Genomic DNA, 19,666 nt, shown 5'->3' on the forward strand with positions numbered 1-19,666 from the left:
TGTGTATATAAAGTCTGCTGCAGTTTCCACGGTAAACATCTGATGAAGTGAGCTGTAGCTCACGAAAGCTCATGCTCAAATAAATTGGTTAGTCTCTAAGGTGCCACAAGTACTCCTTTTCTTATATTGACATTGACTCTATGCCTCTCATGGAGGTGGAGTTACTCAGTTGACATAGAAGGGCAGTTACATTGGAGGCAGTGAAATTTAAGTTTAGACACATCCATGGTTAGAAGAAAATGAGTACTTGTGGCACCTTAGAGACTAACCAATTTATTTGAGCATAAGCTTTCGTGAGCTACAGCTCAGTATGTATCCGATGAAGTGAGCTGTAGCTCACGAAAGCTTATGCTCAAATAAATTGGTTAGTCTCTAAGGTGCCACAAGTACTCATTTTCTTCTTGCGAATACAGACTAACATGGCTGCTACTCTGCAACCATCCATGGTTAGGTCAACATAAGCTGCCTTTCATACACCTAACTCTGTAGCATAGACCAGGCCCCAGACAAAGGGCTAAATCCTGAGGTGTGCCAAGAACTTGCCATCCAATGGGCTGAATTCTGAAGTCCCTTCTTAGCTTTTTCTCAGTCATCTCCCAATGTATTAAATGGGTGTTTGGATCCATTGACCTCAAGGGAGATTTTAGTCCATTGAGTTCAGTGGGCATTTTGAGCCATTCATTTAAATAGGAGAGTTGGGCAGTGGCTTCAATGGGTATTTTGATCCCTTGATTTCAATAGGAGTTTTTGTCTAATGTCTTCAATGGGCATTTTTGCTCCATGGATGTCAATAGGTGGTTTGCTTCAGTACAGAATAAAGAAGGACCTCATAAGGACCAACTGAAATGGAAGCTTTGCCTGGGTAAAGGATGAATGAAATATAAAACCCGAAGGCATCGATCCAGATGGACTTGCAAATCCAGAATATTTGTTAGGATGTGGCTCAGCATGGGTGTGTCATAAATATAAAGGGAAGGGTAAACACCTTTAAAATCCCTCCTGGCCAGAGGAAAAACCCTTTCACCTGTAAAGGGTTAAGAAGCTAGGATAACCTCTCTGGCACCTGACCAAAATGACCAATGAGGAGACAAGATACTTTCAAAAGCTGCGGGGAGGGAGAAACAAAGAGTCTGTCTGTGTGATGCTTTTGCCAGAGGCAGAACAGGAATGGAGTCTTAGAATTTAGTAAGTAATCTAGCTAGGTATGCGTTAGATTATGATTTCTTTAAATGGCTGAGAAAAATAAGTTGTGCTGAATGGAATGGATATTCCTGTTTTTGTGTCTTTTTGTAACTTAAGGTTTTGCCTAGAGGGATTCTCTATGTTTTGAATCTGATTACCCTGTAAGGTATTTACCATCCTGATTTTACAGAGGTGATTCTTTTTACTATTTCTTCGATTAAAATTCTTCTTTTAAGAAACTGAATGCTTTTTCATTGTTCTTAAGATCCAAGGGTTTGGGTCTGTGGTCACCTATGCAAATTGGTGAGGATTTTTATCAAGCCTTCCCCAGGAAAGGGGGGTGTAATGTTTGGGAGGATTTGGGGGGAAAGACGTTTCCAAACGGACTCTTTCCTAATAATACCGGTTAGACGTTTGGTGGTGGCAGCGAAAGTCCAAGGGCAAAAGGTAAAATAGTTTGTTCCTTGGGAAAGTTTTAACCTAAGCTGGTAAAAGTAAGCTTAGGAGGTTTTCATGCAGGTCCCCATATCTGTACCCTAGAGTTCAGAGTGGGAAAGGAACCTTGACAGGGTGTCTTTTGAAAAAGGACCTCCCAGAAGTTAAGGAAGGTCCTCAGTATTTTCGCTGAGGATTTGCCATAGAAGATATTTTTCCTGGTTTGTGTCTCAGGACTCTTGCCGCTGACCTTGCCTCATGCTCACTGCTTAAGAGGGAGTGGGGTGGAGGTGGGGGTGGGGGACGTGTCTGACTTGCTTGATCAATAGCATTAGGTGAAAAATTCTTTGGCTTCAGATTTGGCAACATATGTTTGGTGCCATCTTCAATGCTAGTGCTCTGCATGCTGTCCAGTAGGACAGAGGATGCAGTGGCTAGACCCCACTCTTTATCTGTGCTATGGACTAGTGTGCATTAACAAGCAGCGTTAATTGTCTGATTCTCCAATGAAAAACTGGAGACATACTTTTTAAAGGATGATAACCCCACTGGTTATAAAGAAACCAGAATGTCCTTGCTACACACAAGAGCTGTGTGTGTCAGAGAGCTGCAGATATCTGCCCACAGTAGGAAAGGAAAAGCAGGTGAGGGAAGTCTTGGATAAAAACAAAACACAGAGCGAGATCAGGTGAGTGAGGTAATATCTATTATTGGACCACCATCTGTTGGTGAGAGAGACAAGCTTTCGAGTCATACAGAGCTCTTCTTCTGTGTGACTCAAAAGCTTGTCTCTCTCTCAACAGTAGAGACTGGTCTAATGAAAGATATTCCCTCCCCCACGCTGTCTCTCTAATATCCTGGGACTGACAGAGCTACAACTACACAGTAAACACAGTTATAGGCAAACAGGATCAGTGATGTCCATTTCAAGGCTCTGCAGATCGTTTCCTTAGCCAGGTATTTTGGACCTATAGCTTCATGGCAAGAATTTTCAGGACAAAGCTGGGAGGCTATGGATGGTGCAGCACAAAACTATAAAAAGCTTCTTTCTTTCTCAAGAGAGAGATCTCAGTCTTTCTCCATGACTAGAGGGAGATAGCAATATAGACGTAGATGTGTATCCAGAACAATTCTGGAGGATGCACGTTTCTTTTATGTGATTGCTAAAGTAACACAGAAAATTTCTGTGCTTGAATTAATCTACTCTATGGGACATTATGGTAGAGGTGAGACTTCCTTTCTTTTAGCCATGTAACAAGGTGTTATTTGCTTCCTACACTGAGGCCAAGGTAAGAATCAGTCCTTTATACAATCCTATCTTGCTTATGGTTGATTTAGACTGGAGGGCTAGACAGACAGAAATTTTATGATGCAATTATATATCATCTACATGTGACAAACTGGGGAAATGTCTGTATTACTCTTACAAATATTGTGTATGATTTGGTTTTTCCCTGTTCAGTTCTATATGTCTGCCTGACGGAATACACAGCGTTACATCAAACAAAGACTGTGAAGGGGGCTGTTAAGGAACCCAGGAAGGGTAAAACAATGACACAGATAAATCACCCTCTCAGGTACCTGCTTCAAACAATGGGCTGGGACATCAGTTGCGGGATGAACCTACCTGGCTAGCACCATCCAGATTAGGATGTTTTTAGCTACCCAAAGACAGGGCTGAGATTAAAAGATGCTGTAGGGTTATAAAGGTGTCCCCGGCTGATCAGGAGGAGAGAAATGGTAAGTTCCGCTGGAAGCGGACAGAGAGACACAGAGCCAGCATGCTGGAAGCTGACACAGACAGAGGCTTGAACCTGATATAGTACAATAGAACCCAGAGTTATGAACACCAGAGTTACAAACTCACTAGTCACCCACACACCTCAGACAAAAAAAAAACAAAAAAAACAACCCCCCCAGCAAATCCAGTACAGTACTGTGTTAAATGTAAACTACTAAAATAAAAGGAAAGTTTAAAAAAAGATTTGACAAGGTAAGGAAACTGTTTCTATGCTTTTTTCATTTAAATTAAGGTGGCTAAAAGCAGCATTCTACCATATAGAAAACGGAGCTGCAGGGGTGGGGAGGTGGGTGACATGGTTAGACAGAAAGGGAGGCAAGATGATTTTACCAGATCCTTTTTGCATGGATTTGAGAAGAGACTCTCCTACCCCAGAAAGGTTTTGTGAGGTGGCCTAATGTTTATAAAATGCTTTGAGATGGTTAAAGGAAACAGCTACAGAAAAGCAAATTGTTTTTAACAGAATGAAATGTACATTGTAATCAGGTCTGGTACCAAAACAGTGCTTCAGGGTTCTGGTCATTACAAATATTTTAGGAATTCTTTAAGGGTCCATGACAATTGCCTCTACATCTGGAAGGATGATTCAGGAAGAAGTAACTTTGTTCAACATATTCATCAGTGATCTGGAAAAAGGGGAAAACAGTGAGGCAGCAAAGTTTGCAGACAATAAAAAATTGCTCAAGATAGTTAAGAGCAAAGGTGACTGGGAAGAGTTGCAAAGGGATCTCACAAAACTTGGTGACTGGGCAGCAAAATGGCAGATGAAATTCAATGCTGATAAGTGCAAAGTACATTGGAAAACATAATCCCTACTATACATACAAAATGATGGGACCTAAATTAGCTGTTACCACTCAAGAAAGATCTTAGTGTCCTTGTGACTAGTTCTCTGAAAACATCCACTCTGTGTGCAGCGGTAGTTTAAAAAGCTAACAGAATGTTAGGAACCATTAGGAAAGGGATAGAAAATATCATAATGCCACTACGTAAATCCATGGTACATCCAGACCTTGAATACTGTGTGCAGTTTGTTAGGATATAGATATTCAGGCCTGTCGGTAAATGCCTGTACTCTAAGAATTTAGGTGTATTCTTATCACTTAGCTAGTTCTAGAGGTATAAAAGAAAGAATCAAAATCACTGTCTGCCGGTCTAAGGTCCTTCTCTTACTGTGACAGTCTGAGGCCCTGTGCTTAGGCTAAGGCCTTTGGCTAAGCAGCAGAGGCAGCCATAAGCTGGGAAGCGACCAGTCACAGCCTCACATTCCAAACTAGTCACATTGAAAGAAGGTGCTATTGGGCTGTTAGGAATACAATCCTGTCCTGATAATGCCTATCGCCTCCAGAGAAAGGGAAGTGCCGAGAAGATGTAAAAGGAAACTTAGTTTGATAGCATCCTGTCTGGCAAGAACTCACTTCTCAATAGCTGGGATGTGAAATCCTCACTTCTGTATTGTTTTGTCATTATAGTTCCCACTTTGCTATTGTTTGTCTGTATAATCTCTGTCTGGTTCTGTGATTGTTTCTGTCTGCTGTATAATTAATTTTGCTGGGTGTAAACTAATTAAGGTGGTGGGATATAATTGGTTACATAATCATGTTACAATATGTTAGGATTGGTTAGTTAAATTTCAGGAAAATGATTGGTTAAGGTATAGCTAAGCAGAACTCAAGTTTTACTATATAGTCTGCAGTCAGTCAGAGTGGGTGGGTGGCTGGGGGGGCAATGGGAACAGGGAATGGGGGTGGGGAAATTGGAATCATGTTTTGCTAAAGGGGGAAATGGGAACAGGGAATGGGGATAAGGAAATTGGAATCATGTTTGGCTAAGGGCAGGAATAGGAACAGGGACACAGGTGTAAGGCTCTGTGGTGTAGGAGCTGGGAAGGGAGACACTAAGGAAGGAAACTGGAATCATGCTTGCTGGAAGTTCACCCCAAAAAACATCGAATTGTTTGCACCTTTGGACTTTGGGTATTGTTGCTCTCTGTTCATGAGAGAAGGACCAGGGAAGTAAGTGGGTGAAGGAATAAGCCCCCTACACAGTTCTGGTCACTCCCTCTGGAAAAAAAAAGATATATTAGAATTGCAAACGGTACAGAGAAGGGCAACAAAAATGATAAGGGGTATGCAACAGCTTCCATATAAGGAGAGATTTATTCCTACCATTTATTCCTACCCTTTTATTTCCTGTCTTTTAACCAGTTACTGATCCAGGAGAGGACCTTCCCTCTTATCCCATGACTGCTTACTTTGCTTAAAAGCCTTTGGTGTGGGAAATTGTCAAAAGCTTTCTGAAATTCCAGGTATGCTATATCCATTGGCTCACCCTTATCCACATATTTTTGACACCCTCAAGATTTCTAATAGATTGATGAGTCATGGTTTCCCTTTACAAAACCCGTGAACTGGAACAATTTTTTTAATGTTAGTGAAATGTTCCTAGAATGTTGTATGCACACTATAAACTAACAACATCATCATCAGGATAATCATCAATCACTCAGTGTGGTACTGGATAAGAGAGTTTGTGTTCATTATTTTTTCCCAGTTTTGTTTCTCTCTCCAGGCACATGGAAGCTAAAAACCAAACTACAGAGTTTGTGATGGTGGGGTTTTCCGTTCATCCAGAGCTTCAGAACTTGCTCTTTATGGTGACTTTCATCATGTACATGGTGTCGTTGTTGGGGAATATCCTCATCAGTGCCACAGTTTGGCTTGACCCAGCTCTTCACACCCCCATGTACTATTTCATCTCCAACCTGTCCTTGGTTGACATCTGCTACACCACGGTCACTGTCCCCAAGATGCTGGAGAACTTGCTTTCTCAGGACAGAACGATCTCTTTCACAGGCTGTGCTGCCCAATTGTACTTCCTTCTTTCTCTAGGGACCACCGAATGCTTCCTCCTTGCTGCCATGGCGTACGACCGCGTCTTGGCCATCTGTAACCCTCTGCGGTACGTGGTCCTCATGAACAAGAGCCTGTGTGTCCAGCTGTTGGCTGGCGCCTGGGTCAGCGGTTTGCTGCTCTCTTTGGGTCAGACCTCATTCGTCCTCACCCTGCCCTTCTGTGGGGACAACCGGATCAACCATTTCTTCTGTGACATTCCTCCCCTCTTGACCCTGGCCTGCGGAGACACCGCCAGGAACGAAATTGCCGTCTTTGTAGCTGGGATGTTAATCGCGCTAATCCCTTCTTTGTTGATCCTGGGGTCCTATATGCACATCATCTCCACCATCCTGAAGATCACATCGGCCCAGGGCAGACACAAAGCCTTCTCCACCTGCTCCTCTCACCTCATAGTCATCACTCTGTTCTACGGCTCTGCCAGCGCCATGTACCTGCGCCCCAGGTCCAGCTATGCCCCGGAGAGTGACAAATTCCTGGCCCTGCTCTACTCTGTTGTGACACCCACATTAAACCCCATTATCTACAGCCTGAGAAGCAGAGATATCAATAGAGCCCTGAGGAGGGTCATAACCTCAAATATATTTCTTCTCAAGATGTGAATAGAGGAACACAGCCCAATCCTCTCCTTGTTAACTCTGGTTTAATGGCAACATCGCTCCCTTGTCTTCCCTGGAGTTGTGACAGTTTTATGGGTACTCAGGATGGTTGGTCACCTCATTACTGAAGACAGGGGGTTAGAGGGAGTCTTTCATGTGATATATCTGATACTACCAGCCTTTCTACCACTCAAGCACTCTCTTCTGGGCTACATCAGCTCTAACTTCAACTTGCAGGTTACCAACAGGTGCACGCCAGTCTCTCATCCCCATTGAAGCATTCCTCTGACACTGGCTACTTACAGAAATTCCTGATCATCTACCCCCAAATATGCCACGTATCCCAGTTTACCAATTTTACCTTAAACCTGTGCTCTTGCAAACAGCACTTGTGAGTGCTTACAATAAACCAAAAGGAGGTTTATTGTAAGAAAGGATAAGGATTAAAGAAGGGAGTGGTGGAAACAAATGGTTAAAAAGCAACACAAAATATGACCTGGGTCTACACTTACCAGTTGTTACCTTTCCTACCTAGTAAGTTAGATCCCCCTCTTTGTCCCCAAGTTCAGTCAGTTGTCGAGCTGGCTGGTTTCTCATTGCATTACCCACACAGAATACTGTAGGGTCGCCTAATTCAATGTCTCTGGGAAAACACAAAGTAATCATTTCACTGTCTAGCAAATTATTACATCCTATTGGTCTTAGTTGAGATCAAGGGAACCCATTGTGATAGGTCCTTTGCAAGACAGAGTCTGAGATTTTAAAAACAGAGAGAGACTTGAATGTCAATTCCCATTAAAATGAGTTTACAAATCTCAGCCTAAATATACAAGGGAGGCATTATTTTCCATATTTTGCAGATGTGGGATGGAGGCAAACACTGCACAGGTTGGGAGCTGAATTCTTACATGGGTGACCAGTCCGATACCTTCCCCTTTGCGATTCATGGATGTTTCCCTTCTGACCATCTTGCAAGTAAGGCAGAGAGAACCAGGATAACTGAGCAAGATGGAGACCTTGGGGGAGATTGTCAAAGCTGCTTAAAGGGATTTGGGTGTCCAGTTTACACTGGAATATAGTGTGTGGTTTTGCCCCTAAACCCTTTTGTAGAATAAAGTTATTAGGACATCCTAGAGCTTTATGTGATTCCACTATACACCTCAAGGGAACAGTTTGAGCATGAGAAACCCTACTTTTCAGAATGAGAAAAGTTAAGATCCCAAAAGAATTATAATACTTTTTGCTTCCTAAAGCAGCTTTTGTCTTAGGATCTCAAAGAATTTAACAGACACTAATTGAACTTCACAATCCTTTAGCTGCACCTGGATGGTCTCCCATCCAAGTACTTACCCAGGCTGACCCTGCTCAGTGATCTCTCTCATGGGATCACTATAAATATTGTTATTCCTGGGAGATGCATAAGTATTATTACTTCTATTTTATACAGGGGTGGGGGGCAGGAAGGGGTCAGGCACAGAGAAGAGAAATGACTTCTGGCAAAGCTCACAGTGTGACCAGGAAGATCAGCACAAGTATTTGGGAATAAGTTGGGAGATATTTATTCCATTTGTATTCTAATTCCAACCTTCCCAGGGGCGTATCCCGGAGAACCGGCAAAACGAAGCAATAAAAGAACAGCAATGGATTCTCACAAAGCATCTCTTTCTTCACAGTGACAGGTTACAGAGTAGCAGCCGTGTAGTCTGTATTCCTAAAAAGAAAAGGAGTACTTGTGGCACCTTAGAGACTAACAAATTTATTAGAGCATAAGCTTTCATGATGAAGTGAGCTGTAGCTCACGTAAGCTCATGCTCTAATAAATTTGTTAGTCTCTAAGGTGCCACAAGTACTCCTTTTCTTTCTTCATAGTGTTACCATCAGATATCTCACCAAGCAAGGATGGTCTATGTGAGTTCTTGAATGGGGAACACTCAAAGAACAACCCAAGGACTGGAGAGAGTACAGAGTGTGGTTGACTCCTTTGAGGGCACTCTCCCCTTTGAGTCAATGCTGACCGTCATGTCCCACCCTGCCTCTAGGAGACAATGTGCTGAGTGACTGTGTGTGTGTGTGGGGGGGGGGGTGACTCAGAATGGGACTCTCTCTGCACACTATCAGTGAGGACCTCAATGTCCCACAATGGCGCTAGGGATGCTGTGCTGAAGGGAGGAGATTGGGGGGTGACAAAAACCTAGAATACCTGCCTTATGGAAATGGACTCAAATAGCTCAATCTATTTAGCATATCCAAGAGAGCTGTAAGGGATGAATTGATGACAGCCTATAAATACCTTCAATATAGCCTACAAAGTTCAGACAAGATCCAATGACTGGAAGTTGAAGCTAGACAAATTCAGACTGGAACTGAGGTGTGCGTTTTTAACAGTGAGGGTAATTAGCCATTGGAACACGTTACCAAGGGTTAAGGTAGATTCTCCATCACTGACAATTTTTAAATCAAGACAGGACGTTTTTCTAAAAGCTCTGCTCTAGTTCAAAGAGAAATTAATTCAGGGAAGTTGGAGGCCAGGCTAGATGACCACAGTGATCCCTTTTGGCTTTGGGTCTATTGGGTCCCTTTTGGATATGTCTACATGAAGAGGTAGGGGTGTGTTTCCCCTGCTCGTGTACACGTGCTTACGCTAGCTCTCATCGAGCTAGTGTGAGCTTAATTAGCTGTGGTAAGATGGGCAGCAGCAGAGACATGGCTTATATCTCTATGTTTAGATTTTGACAAGAATATAGATATACATGTAAATGAGAAACCAGTGATGAACTTTGATTTGAATGTAAAAGGTGTTAAAGAAATGACGGCTCTATAAAATTAATGTATATCTCAGAGAGAATAAGAGACATGTTGAAATGGGGAAAAAAACAATCCCTGATGCTACAGACACATTAAAGGTCCAATAGCAGGCATGAGAGGGTCCCAGAGCACTGTCCATGGCAGGATGGTTGGTTCATTAATCATGCATGGGAAGTGATCGTGACACCCAAATTGATTCAGAAGCATAGAAAAGTTTTGCCAAGTTGTTTAGTTTAGATACGGAAAATAATTTGGTTTTGATTATAATGTTATAATATTTAACACTCTTAAATATTGTCTGTGTATAATATTAAATAGAGTACATAAATATGATATAAAATTAATATAATAGACATCAAAGTAAAATAAAACAAACAAGAAAGTAAAAAATTTGGCATTTGTTTTGTGTGTTTTTCCCCCTGAAACAATTTGGTGACAACAACACAAATTTGAAAAATGATTCAGAGTTGCTGAATCTACATTTTCTTTGAAAAAAGCTGAGTGAACAATCTTGCAGTTTTACATTTACGTTCCAGTCTAGTGCCCTCTCTAGTAGCTCACTGTTTTTAACTTCCACCGTGCGCCCCATATCAGATCTATATATCCTGCAATACCAGTTTATCTCCAGTAACAAAGGGCTCCTGTCATAAATATGAAGGGAAGGGTAACCACCTTTCTGTATACATTCTGTATAAAATCCCTCCTGGCCAGAGGCAAAATCCTTTCACCTGTAAAGGGTTAAAAAGCTAAGGTAATCCTGCTGGCACCTGACCCAAAATGGCCAATGAGGGGTCAAGATTCTTTCAGATCTGGAGGGGGGGGCGGGGAACAAAGGGTTTGGTCTGTCTGTGTGATGCTTTTGCAGGGAACAGATCAAGGATGCAAGCCTTCCAACTCCTGTAAAGTTAGTAAGTAATCTAGCTAGAAAATGTATTATATTTTCTTTTGTTTAATGGCTGGTAAAATAAGCTGTGCTGGAGGGAATGTATATTCCTGTTTTTGTGTCTTTTTGTAACTTAAGGTTTTGCCTAGAGGGATTCTCTATGTTTTGAATCTGATTACCCTGTAAGGTATTTACCATCCTGATTTTACACAGGTGATTCTTTTACTTTTTCTTTAATTAAAATTCTTCTTTTAAGAACCTGATTGATTTTTCATTGTTCTTAAGATCCAATGGTTTGGGTCTGTGTTCACCTGTACCAATTGGTGAGGATCTTATTATCAAGCCTTCCCCAGGAAAGGGAGTGTAGGACTTGGTGGGATATTTTGGGGGAAAACGTCTCCAAGTGGGCTCTTTCCCTGGTCTTTGTGTAAGACGCTTGGTGGTGGCAGCATACGGTTCAAGGACAAGGCACAGTTCGTACCTTGGGGAAGTTTTTAACCTAAGCTGGTAAGAATAAGCTTAGGGGGTCTTTCATGCAGGTTCCCACACCTGTACCCTAGAGTTCAGAGTGGGAAGGAACCTTGACAGCTCCTGAAAACAGTGAATTGGTACATTTTCTGGAGATATTGTAACTGAGTCCACAAACAGTCATCTAATAGCAGCAATTGAGCAGACTTTCCAGCCTTTCAGTTCCTCTGAATCATCTGCTACTGTCCCTTTTTCCCTTCCCAACTGGCAGTGAAAAGAACTAATCCAACACATGCCTCCAGCATGGCTCAAATGATGTGTTTTGATTTGTTTGTATGTGTAACAACCCTTGTAAATGTTGAATGCCTGGAGAAAAATCTCTGAACAGAAGGGAACTTTGGTCTAATTTAGTATCTAGAAGGGATACAGGACTAGAGGGACCAGCTGTCTAACCCCACATTTAGAAAGGATTCAGAGAGACTGGGGCCGTTCTGATCTGTTACATAGGAAGAAACCAAGACTAGATGGACAACTGGTTTTTAAGCAGGTATGTAGTATGAATATAGGAACAGATGGACCATTGATCAGATGCAGTGCATAGGGACAGGATGAATCAATGTTTTTTTTTCTATTAACAGAAAACATAAAGGAGTGGATCAACCATTAATCTGATCAAGTATGTAAATGGGATACAGGACTAGATGGACAATTGTTCTGGTCCAGACTGTAGAAGGGATAAAGGAATGGATGGACTATTGATCTGGTCCAGAAAATAGAAAGATTACAGGACTAGAGGGACAATTGTTCTGGTCCCCTGTGCAGAAGGGATGCAAGGATGGATGGACCATTGTTCTGATGCAGCAGAGCAGGAGTCTGGATTCCAAACGGGATGGCCCCATGATCTGTCACTCACTGTCAGGATCTGGAATAACAGAGACCTCTACCTCCCTACTGTTGGGATTCCCTCTAACTCCTTGTCCATTCCCTTAGTTTATCCAGAACATCTTATCCAGTTCTGGAGGGGAACAGTTTATCCAGTTCTCTAGAATCCAAAAAACTTGGTTCAAATCTGGACACAGCATTGAGGTGTCTTTAGTGGCATTTCATAAAGCTACACCTGAGGTGATCAGGTTCAGGTATAGGGGTGGGTTAGGTGCACCACAACTCCAAAGGACATAATTGTATATCAGATTATATACATATTCTAAAACAGACTAACACATGTGCATTACATTCTACGTTACATCACAGACTTCATGATTGGCTTACTAATTGTGTGGACCGATCCCTGGATGGATCATGAACTATCTATGCACTAGGAAATGTGCTAGTAAGCAAAGCTGCAGCTGCAAGCAGATCACACATTTACTCTTCTTCTTACTATTTCTTTATCTATGAGGTACATATTATTTACAAGGCCACTTGTGAATTCCTGCTTTGTCCATTGTTAACCTGTTTCCTTACGTCTGTTTTCTTTCATTGTTCAGGCAAGGCCTGTACCCCTACATCCTTACCCACCATTTTCCTCAGGGTGCATATCGCCTCCTTGTTCCTCAGGCTGTATATGAGGGGATTGAGCACTGGGGTGACAGTGCTGTAGAAGACAGAGCTTGTTTTGAGCTTCCCCAGGAAGGAGAAGCTAGACCTGGGTCTCAGGTACATCGAAATTGCTGTCCCAAAGAACAGGCTGAGGACAACCAAGTGGGAAGAGCAGGTGAAAAAGGCTTTATGTCTTCCTGCAGTGGAGGGGATGTTCAAGGCAGTGCCAAGGATGCGAGCGTAAGAGAGGACTACTAAGGAAAGTGGGCAGTCCAGCGTGAATACACAGCTCACGGACATGATTATTTATGCCTGGTCCTTCCCAGCACAGGCCAAACTCACCATGGCCGGCATTTCACAGAGGAAATGGTCTATCTCCCGCTGCCTGCAGAAAGACAGCTGGAAGGTGGAGGCGGTGTTGATGACAGAAACTAGGAAACCGCCTGCCCAGGAAGTGGCCACCATGGCAATGCACCCCTATTGACCATGAGTAGCGGGTAGTGCAGTGGGAGGCAGACGGCGACGTACCTGTCATATGACATAACAGTGAGGAGGAAGCACTCCTTTATGCCATAAGGCGAGGAAGAGGTACATCTGGGCCATGCAACGGGCCAACGAGATGTCTCTGTGCTCTGCCAGGAGGTGGGCCAGCATCTGGGGCAGGAAGCTCGAAGTATAGCTGACCTCCAGGAGAGACAGGTTGGTGAGAAAAAAATACATGGGGGTGTGGAGGAGAGGGTCAGACCCAACCAGGAGAATGGTGAGGAGCTTCCCAAGCAGGGTCACCAGGTAGAGAGTGAGGAACACCACAAACAGAGCCAGCCGGACCTCTGGATGACTGGAGAGTCCCAACAGGATGAACTCCTGGGGTATAGAAGTTTGGTTGCCTTCTCCAGTCCTGTTCATTTTGTCTGAGGGAGTAAAGGGAAAAAAATGAATAAACATAATTAGCTATCTGAGAGACAAGGTGGGTGAGTTGATCTCTTTTATTGAGCCAGCTCCTGTTGGTGAGAGAGATAAGCTTTCAAGCTACTCCAATAGAAGTGGGCCCAATTAAAAAAAAATGACCTCACCCACCTTGTCTCTCTCATTTCCTGGGACCAACACAGCTACAACACCACCGCAAAAAAGTTGAAGGTACTGATCAGCCTCCCCCTCCCCCCATTACCACAGCATTGGAGCACCTCTTCATCTTTGAGGAATTGATCCTCCACACCTGTGAGGCAGGGCAGTGCTATTATCCGCATTGTACAGGTGGGAAACTGAGGTACTCAGGGTATGTCTAAGTGCATTGCAAACCCAGATCTGTGGACCACATCTCATGGAATCATTGTTTCCAAGCTCATGCTTGGGCGTACACACTGCATTGTAAGCCTGGGTTTACAGTGGCCAGAGTAGGGTCTCACAGCCATGCCAGCGCATCCATAGGGCACTGCATAGACCTTCTGACTCGGGACTTTGGCTTGAGCTGCGTTCACCTTGCAAAATGACAGGGCTTGGTCCTGAGTCATGGCAGGACTTAATGCTCTGACCCACCCACCCTAGCAGATGCCTAGGACCCAGGTTATGAGTGCTTGCTGAGCTGAATCAGACTGGTTTGGAAGCGGATGGAAGCTGGGATGGGGCTCAAATCAGAATAGAACTTGGGCGTAGAGTGCAGTGTAGACATACCCAGAGAGGATAAGCGACATGTCCAGGGGCATGAGGTCATAGAGTTTAAGGCCAGAAGGGACCACCAGATCATCTGGTCTGACCTCCTGCTGATCACAGGACACCAGCACCACCCAGCACCCACACACTAAACCCAATGACAGAATTAGACCAAAGTATCATTAGGGAAATCATTAGGAAAGGGATAGATAATAAGACAGAAAATATCATAATGCCTGTCTATAAATCCATGGTGCACCCACATTTTGATTACTGCTTGCAGATGTGGTCACCCCATCTCAAAAAAGAATATTGGAATTGAAAAGGTCAGAAAAGGACAACAAAAATGATTAGGGGTATGGAATGGCTTCTGTATGAGGAGAGATTAATAAGACTGGGACTTTTCAGCTTGGAAAAGAGATGACTAGTGTGGGCGGGGAATATGATAGAGGTCTATAAAATCATGATTGCTGTGGAGAAAGTAAATAAAGAAGTGCTATTTACTCCTTCTCATAACACAAGAACTAGGGGTCACCAAATGAAGTTAATAGGCAGCAGGCTTAAAATAAATAAAAGGAAGTATTTCTTCACACAATGCACAGTCAATCTGTGGAACTCTTTGTCAGAGAATGTTGTGAAGGCCAAGACTATAACAGGGTTCAAAAAAGAACTAGATAAATTCATGGCGGATAGGTCCATCAATGGCTATTAGCCAGGGTGGGAAGGGTGTCCCTAGCCTCTTGTTTGCCAGAAACTGGGAGTGGTCGGCAGGGTGTGGATCACTTGATGATTACCTAGTCTGTTCATTCCCCCTGGGGCACCAGGCATTGGCCACTGTCAGAAGACAGGATACTGGGCTAGATGGACCTTTGGTCTGACCAAGTATGGCCATTCTTATGTTCTTATCACAGCCTTTGGGAGACTAGGTAGAAAAAAGGAGGGCCCAAGGTGCCCCCATGCCCAAGGCCCCTGAAATGGCAGGGAACTATTAAAGGAGATATAATGAGAGGATCCCAGTAAACGACCTGCACCCACACGCTGCAGAGGAAAGTGAAATTCCCAAATGACAGTCAATCTGACCTGAGGGGGAAATTTCTTCTCAGGCCCAAATGTGGTGATTAGTTAGATTCCGAGCACATAAGTAAGAATCAGCTAGCCAAGCACCTGACAAATCTACAGGAGAGCAGAGGCGGGAACCCAAGTTTTCTAAGTCCCTTATTAGTACCCTCGCCAGACAGAATGTCACTAGTGATTTTCATAGGCACTGTTTAGCTAGGCTAGCTCCTGCCCAGTCCATCCTGCTTATCTGAAAAGGAGGGTGCCTTCACTGCAGGAACTCAGTGGTATTCAATGGAACTGACCTGGCATGGGAAGAATTCCTCTGAAGGAGAGAGAGAATTTGACAGAGCTCCAGGTATGAAAGAGAGAACAGAATCTGTGTTGTAGGAATTTTTAGGGTGTTTTAGCTCAATTATTATTTTAGGATCATGGCAGTCTTTTGCCATCTAACACAACCTTTGAGCTTCCAAATATTACAATTAAAAATTCAGTTTGTAGGCTGTGATTTTCAGAGGAAGTGAAGGGAGTTAAGCATCCAACTCTGGAAGAAATTCAATGGAACATGAGTGCCTAAATTCCTTGGGCTTTTTCAAAAATTCTTCCCCTGTTATACAATGCTAGCACAATGGGGCATTGGTCTATGACCGGGGTTCCTATCACCACTCCTAGAAATAAAATAAATATAGTTATACAAGGCACACATTTTAAGGAAATGCAGCAAAATATCCATTGCCCCAGAGAAGATGTCAATATTTCTTACCTCTGCTATCTGGATTTATCCCAGTAAAACAGTTCTTGGGGTTGCAATAAAACTGGCACTGGTGGTCATCTTTGTTGATGAGGACTGTTGCAATGGTGAGATGGAAACAAATTTCTCAGTTGTCATGTGTGTGGCTTAGATACAGATGTTTAGGGAGAAATCTAGAGGGATATACTTCCTCCTGTCTTTCAGGTTGAGTTAGAATGAACTGTATTCTGTTCTAGTAAAAAAAAAGATATATTCCCTGCTGTAGGGATGGTGGGCAGATACTGTAGGACTAGAGCTCCAGACAAACACATTGGAACCTCAACCCCCAAGTTAATCAGCTTCCCAAACATGCATCCCGTGCACAAAGAAAATGGGCAAGAGAATTTATATCTGACACCGTCTGCGAGGAGCTCTACTTCCCTTGAGACTTCTTTTAGCATGAATAGGCAAAGAAATAAATTACTGACTCATTCCCGGGTGCCTGGAATGTTTGGTGTAAGATGCAGAGTTGACATGATCAAAAATGTGCACCAGTGTTTATTGCTGTTATAAAATCAACCCACAGACATATTTTTTTAAATCAGCCTCATGAGTTTTGAGGGCATCTGACTCATGTTGTTAGAGCATTTAGGGTGGGCAATACCTACTGGGTTTGGCAGGGGGAACTGAGTCGGTCAGCAAATGAGGATCTTAGTGAAGTGTGGGGTGATGCGTGTGCAGCACTCAGAGATAAGGGAAAGGACATGGGAAAGGCAGAGCTGGGTAGGAAGGGGCCAGGAGAGGGCAGAGGAATGGTGAAAAAGCGATAATGTTTTGTGAACTGTAAATTGTACCTGTTTTTCATTTTGAGAGACGGGGTGGGAGTGAGAGATAGCTGTCCCCTCTCTCTTTCTGCTTCTCTACCTCCCCTCCTGGAAAGAATGCTTCCAAGCTGGATCCTTGCTCTCCACTATAATGTTACCCCTTTTGTCCTGAGTGGACAGCCAAAAACTCAGGGTCTTGCAGGTTCTTTCAGTTAGGAGGTATTGATGCTGCAGTCTGCTCTCTTTGGTGCAATCCTGTTTATTTCCAAAAAAAATGTACCAAGTCTTGTTTCCCCGAATATGGGGGGAATCAAATGACAGAGGACAGTGTCCTTGATCACAGCCCCAAACCTTTTACACCTGGAATGCTTGGAAAATACAGACTAATCATTTCATCACCCTGCAGATTGTTATGATTTATTATTTGTGTTGCAGGAACTTTTAACGGGTCCCACCATGCTAAGGGATCAGAGCTCTACTGTCTCAGATTGTCTACAGACACAGTCCCTGGCCAAAAGCTATCTAAGGCTCAGCTTTTGAAAGGTGCCTAAGCAATTTGAATGCCCAATTTCCATTAAAATGTCTGTGATATGGACAACCACAGGTGAAATTAAAAAAAAATCTCAGCCTAAATAGGCTGAACAGTATGCTGCCACCACCAAGCGATTTAAACAAAGAACAGGGAAAGAGACCACTTGGAGATGTCTTCCCCAAAAATATCCCCCCAAGCCCTACACCCCCTTTCCTGGGGAAGGCTTGATAAGAAAATCCTCACAAATTGGTACAGGTGAACACAGACCCAAACCCTTGGATCTTAAGAACAATGAAAACTCAATCAGGTTCTTAAAAGAAGAATTTTAATTAAAGAAAAGGTAAAAGAATCACCTGTGTAAAATCAGGATGGTAAATACCTTACAGGGTAATCAGATTCAAAACATAGAGAATCCCCCTAGGCAAAACCTTAAGTTACAAAAAGACAGAAAAACATGAATATACATTCCCTCCAGTACAGTGAATTTTACAAGCCAAAAAAACAAAAGAAAATCTAACACATTTTCTAGCTAGATTACTTACTAACTTTACAGGAGTTGGAAGGCTTGCATCCTTGATCTGTTCCCGGCAAAGCTATCACACAGACAGACAAAACTCTTTGCCCCCACCTCCAGATTTGAAAGAATCTTGTCCCCTCATTGACCATTTTGGGTCAGGTGCCAGCGGGGTTAGCTTAGTTTCTTAACCCTTTACAGGTGAAAGGATTTTGCCTCTGGCCAGGAGGGATTTTATACAGAATGTATACAGAAAGGTGGTTACCCTTCCCTTTATATTTATGATACAGCTTTAGCACTGGAGGAAAGTCACAGAAGAAAAAGTCAATCTGATTAGACCCACAGAATGGCAGGCTGAATAACCCAGCTGTGTTTCCCAGTGGGATGAAGATGCCACACAGCCAGCAGATCAGTGTCAGCCCAATGTACACCCCCTTGGTCATTTTGGCTGTGTAGTGCAGTGGGTTGCAGATTGCCAGGTAACGGTCGTAGGACATGGAAACAAGAAGGAAACACTCGACTGTACCAAAGAAGTGAAGGAAATACAGCTATGCTGCACAGCTGGCAAAGGAGATGGATCGATCCTCCGAGAGGAGGTTGGACAGCATCTTGGTGACTGAGGTGTAGAAGATCTCCAGGAAGGACAAGTTCCTGATAAAGAAATACATGGGAGTGTGGAGGCCCAGGTCCACTATCATGAAGAGAAGAATGAGGCTGTTCCCCACTATGGTCAAAAGGTAGATTGTGACAAACAGAGAGAAGAGGAGAATCTGCATGTCCCAGTGGTGAGAAAACCTGAGGAAAATGAAATACATCAGGCTGGTCTCATTTGCTCTTGGAGTCCAAGTGGGAGACGTCATCTGGGGGGAGAGAAATGGAGGTTGGCTATGTCGTTAGCTGACACAGGGACAAAGCCTGTTTCTGCTACCCTTGATCACACTGCCTGGCACCTTTCTTCTGCTAACGGGACAGACTTTCTGCTAACAGGACTGTCTGGCGCCTTTATTTTGCTAATGGGACTTTCTTGTGGAACTGTCTGCCACACAGTAAGATTCAGACCAATAGTTAGGTTAAATTTAAGAGGTTACCCCAGTTTCTATAGAAGGACATCACTAATGGTTACTGTGGCCCAGGGACCTTTGGATTCCAACTAACAGATAGCATAACGGGGGTGTAGCAGTTTACAGGATCCCGGGGGTCTGGTATTTCCATAACAATAAACCAAAGGGGGACATGTAAAGTCTCTACTGAGATCCAGTAGCTTACTGGGTTATCTGGATAATATTTGAGAAGTTCTGTGTCTATTCTGGAAATTATGCTCTTCAGCCTTGAAGTTGAAAGCAGGTCACCAGGAGATGACAGGGCTTGAATAGATTCTGTTCAGGCAGGGAGTAGGAGTATCTGGTGTGTACCATGGCATATGCTAGGATAAGTCCTTGCTCCAAAGGGTGTGCAGTCCAAATAGAGAAGCCAGACAAATGGTGGCACAGGGGAACAGATTGAAAATGATCAAGGTCACAAGCAGATCACTAGCTCACAGAGGAAGTCTTTTTCCAGACAAAGCCACCACATAATCAAGGTTGCAAAATTGACATAAAATTGTGACATCTACAGAATGGAAGCCACCGCAGCAGGGAACTAGTTTAGGAATGAAGGTCTAAGGACTATGATGATATATCTGGAGATATAAGGAGAGAGAGAGAGACAGTATTCTTCACTGAGGGGAAAGGAGGAGA

The 19,666-nt window shown here is 43.3% G+C and overlaps 1 protein-coding gene and 2 pseudogenes across 1 annotated transcript; 1 reads left to right on the forward strand and 2 right to left on the reverse strand.

Annotated features, from left to right (window-relative positions):
- Positions 1 to 2,506: 2,506 nt before the first annotated feature.
- On the forward strand, positions 2,507 to 8,688 carry LOC140897004 (olfactory receptor 5V1-like). Its single transcript, XM_073309251.1, has 3 exons — positions 2,507 to 2,906; positions 5,626 to 5,726; positions 5,972 to 8,688. The coding sequence occupies exon 3, from the start codon at positions 5,994 to 5,996 to the stop codon at positions 6,930 to 6,932; it is 939 nt and encodes a 312-aa protein (XP_073165352.1). The 5' UTR covers positions 2,507 to 2,906; positions 5,626 to 5,726; positions 5,972 to 5,993; the 3' UTR covers positions 6,933 to 8,688.
- A 3,873-nt stretch (positions 8,689 to 12,561) lies between these two features.
- On the reverse strand, positions 12,562 to 13,530 carry LOC140897193 (olfactory receptor-like protein OLF3; annotated as a pseudogene).
- Positions 13,531 to 18,109: 4,579 nt separating this feature from the next.
- LOC140897194 (olfactory receptor 10A5-like) lies at positions 18,110 to 18,790 on the reverse strand (annotated as a pseudogene).
- Positions 18,791 to 19,666: the final 876 nt, after the last annotated feature.

The sequence above is a fragment of the Lepidochelys kempii genome, chromosome 13, assembly GCF_965140265.1.
Source record: "Lepidochelys kempii isolate rLepKem1 chromosome 13, rLepKem1.hap2, whole genome shotgun sequence".
Taxonomy (NCBI): Eukaryota; Metazoa; Chordata; order Testudines; family Cheloniidae; genus Lepidochelys; species Lepidochelys kempii.